The sequence below is a fragment of the Pygoscelis adeliae genome, unplaced genomic scaffold (assembly GCF_000699105.1).
Source record: "Pygoscelis adeliae isolate BGI_AS28 unplaced genomic scaffold, ASM69910v1 Scaffold26, whole genome shotgun sequence".
Classification (NCBI taxonomy): domain Eukaryota; kingdom Metazoa; phylum Chordata; class Aves; order Sphenisciformes; family Spheniscidae; genus Pygoscelis; species Pygoscelis adeliae.
In genome coordinates, this window is record NW_008825104.1 from 2,162,024 (window position 1) to 2,171,917 (window position 9,894).

General features: G+C 38.0%; 1 protein-coding gene across 1 annotated transcript in view; it reads left to right on the forward strand.

The window, feature by feature from the left end:
* The first annotated feature begins 1,483 nt into the window (after positions 1-1,483).
* Positions 1,484-9,894, forward strand: part of PTCD2 (pentatricopeptide repeat domain 2) — a 16,690-nt gene continuing 8,279 nt past the window's right edge. The window contains exons 1-5 of the mRNA XM_009327227.1: positions 1,484-1,583; positions 3,914-4,043; positions 4,883-5,000; positions 6,455-6,533; positions 7,724-7,815. Coding sequence (XP_009325502.1) covers positions 1,484-1,583; positions 3,914-4,043; positions 4,883-5,000; positions 6,455-6,533; positions 7,724-7,815 — 519 coding nt within the window. The remainder of the gene's footprint in view (positions 1,584-3,913; positions 4,044-4,882; positions 5,001-6,454; positions 6,534-7,723; positions 7,816-9,894) is intronic.

Consider the following 9,894-nt stretch of genomic DNA (forward strand, 5'->3'; position numbering starts at 1 on the left):
CCTTTTAGAAGGTTGTGGCATGTCTGAGGTAAAGCAGGTTGGTTGGTTAAGTTCTCCGGGATGGCCTGCACCACCTGTGTGTGCCAGCCATCATATCGAGCTCCCTCTTTTTTCCTCAGAGGCCCTCTTATTTGGTTTTGCACTCGTTTGTTTCTATAACACTGTAAGGTATGAATTTAAGGAAGCGGTAGAATTCAGCAAATTGAATTCACAAAGGGTAAAATTCTGCTGCCCCAAGCTCTCTGCTGACACCGCCTGTGACCACTGAGTATCCATGCAGTGTGGTGCGCCTGTCCCACCCCAGGCACCAGCATGATTCCTGCATCAGCGCTGGAGAGGCCCAGGACAGGGATGGTCTTTTGGTGTTAGACCAGCTGAGAAGGTCTGTGGGAAGTAAACGGCATGAGGAGGACTGTGGGAAGTAAATGGCAGGGTAATCCAGGCCAATTTCATGCTGGATAAAGTGTATTTATTTACCCACTGGAACTGTTTCCATTAAATTTAATGGCTAAAGGTGCCATTTAATGGATTTTTTCTTTCAGATTTTATGAAGTGTGTCATTAGTATGCTTTGCTTGCATAGAAAACAAGTGTTTTTATTTGCATGGCCTGTTACATTTTGCTAGGGAAATGCAGACAGAGAATAAATAACCTAACTCAGGTCAATACTTGCTCTTGTCCCTTCATGATTAGAATAACTTTTTTAAGAAGCCAAAAACTTAAAAGATTAGATTGTGACAACGTAAACTGTTACAGTGACTTTCTGTTACAAAATCATTGGTTGCAAATAAAATCTACTGGAGAGCTGGTTTTGTGACAGCAAAAACTTCACAAATAGCATTTGCATGACACTTTTGTTAAAGGAGCTTGCAACACAGTACGGTTGCGGTTAGCACCCAAAGTTAATTTTGAGATTCTAGACTCAGTGACTGTCTTATGTCTGATGTCTGTACTGCACCAGAACTTGACTAGGTCTCCTGAATGTTACTACAATCTAAACAATAAGCTTTGTGTTTTTTCTTTTTCGTCTTTGTACTGCATTTGGAGCTTCTAGAACGATGCATTCTACAATAACGGGGACAACACATGAGGAAAGGAAGCTGTGCCACTAGCAAATTGTGGTGAACAAAGAGATGACAAGACAAATCATTATAAAAGCATGAAAGGGGAGGAAGATCTTATTCTTGTGCAGAATCCTCTTGTATCTTGGCGATGTGGAGAGGAATGGTGTCTCTAGTTCTTTTGTACATCCAATAAATATGTACTTCTTTATCCTTGTACACATTAACTGTGGAAAGCTGTGACATAGCGCTCGGGTTCTTTTGTCAGTGATGTGAACAACTGCAATTTTTGCAGTCTTTTTTTAGTGTCATGCTGCCAGTGGTCTGGCGTCACATGATAATTAACAACAGTAACTCATAAATGCAAAGTTCAGTAGTATTAAAACAGTGTGATGTAAAACTCAACCTTCCTCTTTTTTTCTTATGGTAGGGAAGCGGTATCTGCTAACAGAAGATGATATAAAGTTACAAGAATTTCAGCAGATGAAAGTGGCAATTAGAAATGAAGTTCATGGCAATAAAGGTATTAGTATTTATTTCATAATCACCGTTCTCAATTTTAGTGTGGGTCCTAGGAAACAAGACAGTCAAAGTCATTAATATGACACCAATTGACTGCATTTAAAGCAACAACTTATGTCTTCCTCTTGCAAATTTTCTGTAGCTAGAATTATTGGAAGTTCTAAGGCTTCGTAGAATGAAACAGTATTAGTTAAGGCTGTGTTGGGAAATGTGGAGAAGCTTTCAAGTATGCAAGATATTCACATAAGACCTGAAATGTTTGTGTCCTTGCTTTTGCAAGTCCATCAAGTAGTCTAATAGAAAATATTGTTTCAGTCTACAAAACTTATTTCAAATATATCATCAGCAGAGAAAGTTAATACAAAGCCTAACAGCTACTTAACTATCCAGAGAAGGCCTATGCCAGTAATTCTCTTCTAACTCGCTCTGTAAATTTAGTTAGCTTATTCTTTTAGATTTTTTTCCTTTTACCTAATGTAAGTTCTCAGTTGTACACCCAATTCCAGATGATGTATGCATACTCAGAATATGAAAACAAGTTCAGGTTTTCCAAACTAACGAAGGAGCAAGATCGGTGGATTTTTTCTGATGGGGATTTTGTCATGCTCTTTAAAGTGTATACAAATTTCTTTCTTTAAGGAACATAAATATAAACATAAATCTGCCCTTAATATTTAAGAAAGGTTAGGTAAAACTCCATTTCCTGCACCTCTTTAATCATGTGCAGGTGTTCTAGTGATACAAATTGACAATGGTTCCAAAGGATGTAGTTAATTCTAGGTTTTTTGTATGGCAAAGAAGAGACAAATAATCAAATTTAGTTTTATATAAACTAGTCTTCTGGGACAGAGAGGGAGGTAAAGTCAACGTGACAGTTTTTCTATATTAAGTAAAAGTAGAATTTAGATTGGGCAGTGGCAAGTCATAATGTTATTATATTTTGCTGTGATGAGGACGTACTCATATTGGGGATTATTATCCTGTACTTGAGATACATTGAATTTATTGCTATGAGTCAATCACTCTTGCTAAAACAGGTTTGTAGAAGCCAAATATTTGGCTTTACAGGTCACAGTTGACCTTGTTGTTTTGTAGAAATAGTAGCCTCTGAGAACTGATGAAAACAATGTGCTAAGCACCTAGTTGTATGTGTGTATGTGTTCATGGTTTCTGTACTCAGTGTTTAGTCTAATACTTGAAAGATGAAGTAATTAGGGCTAGTAATAAACTTGGTTTAGAAATGGAAAAAGCAGTAATAACTATTCTGTTACACAGAATATATAATAGCTATCATTTATTATAGTTATACTGCAACAATTAACTGTAATAGTTATACTATTAACTACAGCAGTTAAACAATTACCTATAGCAGTTGTAATAATTATTATGTGTTCTTTACAAATACAGTTCAGATCCCAGGTGTTTTTTAAATTTCTGCACACCTTTGAACACATCACAACCATTATTTATGCATACTTACATATATACATTCTTCAGGGTGAATTCAGCTCTGTATCTCAGTCTTGAGTAAGGACTTGTATTTGCATGTAGCAACAGATATGCATCCAGTAGCTGAATGTATTTTTCTCTAGGGTGCTCACTTTGCACCTCTTGTATAGGTTACTAGCTTGGAAACAGCAGTGACCCAGCAACTGCTACAAAAAAGTTCACTTCCCTGCCCAAGTTGGGGGCAGCACCATTAGAGGAATGGGGCTGCCAGGTGGTACATGTGATTTTAATCTTGTGTATGTCTGAATCAGAGCCTTGAGATTACCAGCTGAAGGACTCATCTTTGTGCTTGCTTTGTCATAGGAAAATGTGCTGGATAGAGAAACCTCTTTTTTGGGGGAGAAGAGAAGCAGCTCTAAGTTTATGGCTATGTATAGAAATACATAGATTATGTATGAGACTCTTTGTGTTTGCATCAATTGTGAAAGAATTTAAATCTTCTGTACGAACAGTTTTGAGTATAAGTTCTTATGCTCGTTTGAATGCTGAGTGGGATTGTTTTTGTTTGTTTGCTTGCTTTTTAAAAAAAGAACATAAGGCAGAAAATGTCGCTTACAAAACTTCCTTCCTCTTTGAAATTTTTGTATTACCTGATATATTCCATAACATACACAATGAAATTAAGTTCACATAAGCATCTTGTTGGTTTTCCAAGTCTGACATGACTTCATGGGGACACCTAGGCATGCTTGTCTGTGAGAAGCTTTATGCATTTTTCTTGGTGAGAAAAACAAGCTTTCTGCTTCATTGAATCTCCATGTTTCAGGTACCAAGTATGCAACACAGGTAATGGAATGCTGCTATAATGTGTTTTATTTTCAGATCCGTATTTTAAAAGTATTAAAGAAAAATTAAAGAAAAACGGAATGATTCTCAAAAATGAATTAAAAAATTTATTGCATTTATGTCAGACTTCATCTGATGTGGAACTAGCCAGGAAAGTTATTTACAGGTATTTTTAACAATCCAGGTAACACTTTTCTGTCCTTATCTTTTTGCTTTTATTAAATCATCTCAGGTTATGTCTGCAGTTGAGGGCTTGCCATAATTCAGTGGCTATATGCATAGTTAATCCCTTAAACTAAGGCTGTATTTTCATTTAATTTGGATCTTCCAACCCTTCAGAGACTCTCAGATCAAAGGAGAGTCAAGCTATGGGAGCAAAGTGGTGTCCTACTGTATGCAGAATGAATGGTGAGCCACATAGAAACGTCATCTCTCAGCTGAGAGGTAGTGGTGTGTTCAGTGGCATCTTCCAGCCAAGACACGCCTGGCTATAAACTGGTCTGGTCCCAGCAGTGGCAGGTCAGGAGGTTTTGTGAATGAAAGCCTTCCCAGTAATTCCAGTGTAGGAGCGATAAAGAAAAAAGTGAAACACTTAATTTTTATCTTTTTATTTATTTTTTAGGGTAGGAGAGAAAAAGTTGAGGTATTTTAGCAGATACTGCTGCTAAAATAGACTGCTGCAACTTCCTGTGCTATTGCTCTGTGAATAGAAGGCAAAGTAGCTGGGAATCTTCATGGTGGAAACCCATTCTATTACTAATCTAATGCAGGTTACTTTACTGGAAATAGAAGAGATTGCATATTACTAGTTAATTTATTAGTTTGATCAAAACAGTATTTTTTCCATAAAAATAATCTCCTGTTATCTAAATGTTACTCGCTGGTGCAGATTAGAGAAGTGTGCCTCTCTCACTGCACATACAGATCTTGCTGTCTATTTAAAGCTGTTTTGCCGTGACAAATTCCAAGCCCTGTGTGATTAACTTTTTTTAATCTTTCCAATAGGTACCATGAACAGAATGGAATCTCAGCCTTACATAATTTTAAATTTGGGCCCCTCTTTATGAGGCTATGTTATGAGCTGGACCTTGAAAGACCTGCAGTAGAACTTATCAAAGATCAGGTAATTCCCCTATATATTTTGAAAATATTGTTATTATTAATGTTTCAGTATGAGTAATTAGTATGCTATGCATGAGACTTGCATGAGCTCATAGACTTGAAGTATATGTGTTGCAGTAGCAAGGATGTCTATGACATTAATGTAAGGATGCAGATTGCATGGTTTTTATTTTAAAAATAGCAAACCGGTAATTAAAAGAAAATTAAATGCTAGTTTGACTGATAACTTTATTATTGTACTTCTTTATAATTGCATTATTTGAATAAAAAGTATTAATTAAAAAATAATTCCTCAAATGAACACAGCTGATGCATGTTTTCCTGCATCCTGTGTCACATTAGATCATTCTCATAAATGAACACTTCTGATTTTTTATGTAGTTGTCCTCTGAAATCCCTTGGGTTATTTGCACCAACAGATTTATCATGTTACTCTGTACTTCAGAATCCCACTGAACCCTGTAGAGGTGGTATGATATTCATCAGCTCAGGAACTTGATGATGTTAGTGCTGAAGAAACTTAAGGACTTGTTTTTGAACATCTGTAAAATGCTATGTGTGCTATTATGACAAGATACTAATCGTGCCTGGTGCCTAATAAATTAAAAAGATTCTGTGCAATAATGTTGTGTCTTCAAAAATCTCTGGCGGCCAGTGGAAAGTCATCTCTGTGATGTTAATTTGTTAAGGCATTAGATATGCCTAGCCAGAAATGGGAGGAGTCTTGCTTGGGCTACTATTCTTAAATTAGCCATGTGTAAGAGTATGTGTGGTTTTTGTTTTGGTTTGGGTTTTTTTGATTGAGATCTATGTCACTAAGATGGGTCCTGCAGTACTTGCAGGACTTTGTAACTGATGGATAGTAAGGTACAGTACCACTTTTTCAGACTCTGCTGCAGAAATTTAGACTTAATACCTCTGGCATTTTATTTGGCTATTCCCAACACACAGTGTGATTGAAGTGGAACGTAAAATATACTTGCTCTTTCTTCTGCTACTGTCCTTGTCATCACTCAAGCCCTTGTGCTGATCTGTTCATCATTTGATATTGTGATGAGCAAAGAATTCTTTCAGTTTCGTGGTGGTGGTACTTTGCTGCAAAAGTATTGTTAATCAGCTGCAAGCTGTATTTCTGCTGAGATTTTGGAGTTGCCATTAGTAAGTGACTTCTGCTTGCATTAACTTAGAGGTCACAATCTGTCATTAGAAAAAATGATAGTGGGAATCTCTGGGAAATTTCTGTTTAATTTTAGTGAGCTTTTGACCATACTGAGTCACTGGTATTTTAGAGATTACTTGACATAGGGACAGTCAGGGAACCCAGAGAGTCAAATGTTGAACTTGTGAAGGTGGGGCTTATTCCAGTAGGAAGACGTGCTAAATGCTGTGCACACCAAGAATGCTCACTGTCCTAACTTTCTTTACGCTTGCTCTGTTTGTATGTTTCTTCTCCAGAATTTGCGTGGTTTTTTCTCAGAGAGTACATCGTTCCATATTTTGATGACTATGTTGTTTAAAAAGGGCCATTTTGAAAGTAAGTACTGTGTTAGCTAGGGCAAATGCATTTTGAGGAGGATGCTTCTCACTGTAAGTGTGTGTGTGTATGTAACTATATATTTTTAATGAATATTGCTGATTGGTTTATGGTTTTAGAAGGCCAAACATCATGTAAATCAGTGTAGTTGTGAATGAGCTGCACTGTAGTGTGTAATAAAAATGGAAGGCTGTATTTGTTTCATACTTCCAATGGTATTCTTACTATTCTCAGTTGCACCGAATTGTGATTATCCAGGGGCACTTGTTTCCTAAACCCTCTTCTCTGAAGGCTTAACTTCTCTTTGGTTTGTAATTTCCCACAGATTTTTGTTTTCTCTATTTAAAGTGTGTTTTACGTGGTTTTTGGAACAGTAAGTTCTTCAACAATTTTTTTGGCAGTTCTGCATTTGTGTCAGAGCAGGGAAGAGTATCCTTTTTCCTTTGATAACAAAACCAGACCATAGTCTTCTCTTGGTTTGTCTTACTAGTGTGCCCACACAGAGTGGCTACTGCAATATTTAAGTCAAATGCTTCAGATGAGTTTGGCCCTTTGTAAGGATAAGGGGGAATCATCTGACCTGACAGAAAAGGCTTTCCATGAGAAAATCTTAAATTCGGTATGGAGTAAGCTTTTCAAGCAAATAGCTTTATTTGAAATTTGTTGAACACACAGCGAATGGTCTCTTGATATTTGGCAAATCTAAGTCCAGCGGTTGTCCTGAAAGTTGAGACTGAGCCACTGTAAAAATAACTAGATCAGAGCCTGAATGCAGTCTTGTGGTGTAGTGGAGCATGTGCATTATGGCGGAGCTGTTAGATAGTTTGCCTAAAAGGGTGGAAGCTTTGATCATGTGTTTAAAAGGCTTACTTTCTGGGCAGTTAGAAAGAATTAGAGTGGCTTTGTCAAGTATCTAGAATTTAGTTTTAGATTTGTATGAAAATAATAGAACTCTAAGGCCACATGCTAACGTAGATTGAAAACCTCCTTGCTGGGAAGAAATATTTACATCCAGCTGACTCTAAATTAAACTTTTTGAAATGTATTAATTTTTTAAAAAATAACATTTCAGTTTACATTTGTATTTTGAAATAGACTGAGCTCATAACACATGGAAATTTTTTTTTTCCAGTTACTAAATGTACAGGCTTAAATTTGTGAAGTGAGTAACACTAATGTATATTTGATAGGTGCTTTGGAAGTTCTGGTAGAAATGAAAAAACAAGGTATACCTTTCAATAAAGAAACCTATCTACTTGCATTTGCAATATGCTACAAACTGGTAAGTATCTTCAATTTACATGATGAAAAAGTATCTGAAATGCCTTCTCTATGTCCTCCTTTTTTTTTTATTTTAAAATTTCCATATGTTCCCAGTCATGATTTCTTATCTGGTGCAAATATTTTAGATATATTTAAGTCCTAAATTGCTTCATTGTGCGTGATATGGTGCACATATATAGCTTCCCATACAAACTGATGTCACAAAGCAAATCTCTAAAAAAATTACGTGGACATAAGCACTAAGGAACAAATTCGATATCAGCCTTTGATTAGCTGATACTGTTCTTTCTCTGGGATCTGTGCATATACTCTGTGCTTGAGCCTCAATATTGGTTTTATAGTCTGGCTTCCTTAAGAGACAAGGCATATATATGATATGTTCTGTTTGTCAGGCATCTCCCATCCATTTCTCCCTTCCCCCTCCAAGTAACCTTGAACCATTTCTGTAATTGCACGCAAATTTGACAAGGATTAGAGTTCTCAAAGGTAATCTGTTCCTACATGCCTGATGAAAATGGGCAGCTGTGTGGAGAAAAGAAACCTAAATGAATGCCTTCAGTGAGAGACAGGCTGCCACTTGAGCTTAACTGTATTTTTAGCTCAGAGAAAAAGAGCATGAACACAGTAAGAAACTAGGCTACGTAGGTTCTACAAGTTTAGAACAGTTAGAACTGTTTCCCTTTTGTAGCAAAGAGAGATCCCCAAACTTTTTTTTATTTTGATCCTCCTCTCCAGATTTGAATCAGTTCTGCAATTTGAAATATTAACATAGGCCCTTCCCAAACTCAGTAGGAAACTCTTCTTCAATTTCCTCATGTTTTTAGGAAGGAAGACACTAGCTGAGGAAAAATTATACCACTGGAATAAACTTCCTTAGGTTTCTCAGTTAACCATATAATGAAACTGAGTGCTTATGTGATAAAAAGGAGTTGGCCTGAAATGGTAGCTCAGCAGTAATTCATGTGGTGCTTCTGAAATTCTCAGTTCTAATGAATCAGAGCTGCCTTTCAGTCAGGGGAAATAGAAATAGCCATGTGGCTTTGGTGTTTGGAGAGTGGGGCAGTAGACAGAGCTGAGAAAGAGCTGTGGAAGTTGTCTGCTGTAAAAACAACTAGAGATTGATGGTTACAGTCAGTTTAGGTATACCAGTTCTATGTAGAAGGCACCTTTTTTAGAAAGTTATGAATGTACAAAGACTCTGACACTATGCTATAACCCAAGTTTATAAGCTGGTGTTTGCTACTAGCATCCACTGCGGCAGTATTTACCACTTCAGGGTTGCTCTTGGTCTATACTCTGCCTTTAGGTAAAGGCTTTCACAGAAACCCACTGTGTTTCTCTGAGATATCCTTTACTCCCTCTGCTGTAGCTTCTTCCCTAAAATCTTTACATCGTTCTTTCCATGGCCTGCTCTCAGAAGGCTTGGATCCATGGCATATTTGCTGGGACTCAGGAAAAAAAGGAGAGTTTATCACTTGTGGAAGAAGGGGCAGGTGACTCAAGAAGAGTACAGGGATCTCGTTAGGTCATCCAGAGAGGAAATGAGAAAGGCAAAAGCCCAGCTAGAACGCAACCTGGCCGCTGTCGTTAAAGACAACAAAAAAATTTTTTACAAATACATTAATGACAAGAAGAGAGCCAGGGAGAATCTCCATCCTTTATTGGATGCGGGGGGGAACATTGTCACCGAGGATGAGGAAAAGGCTGAGGTACTTAATGCCTTCTTTGCCTCAGTCTTTAGCAATCAGACTAGTTACCCTCAGGGTACTCGGCGCCCTGAGCTGGAAAACAGGGACGGCGAGCAGGATGAACCCCCCATAATCCAAGAGGAAGCGGTCAACGACCTGCTACGTCATCTGGATACTCACAAGTCTATGGGGCCGGATGGGATCCACCCGAGAGTGCTGAGAGAGCTGGCGGAGGAGCTAGCCAAGCTGCTCTCCATCATCTATCAGCAGTCCTGGTTAACGGGGGAGGTCCCGGATGACGGGAGGCTGGCCAATGTGACGCCCATCTACAAGAAGGGCCGGAAGGAGGATCTGGGGAACTGCAGGCCTGTCAGCCTGACCTCGGTGCC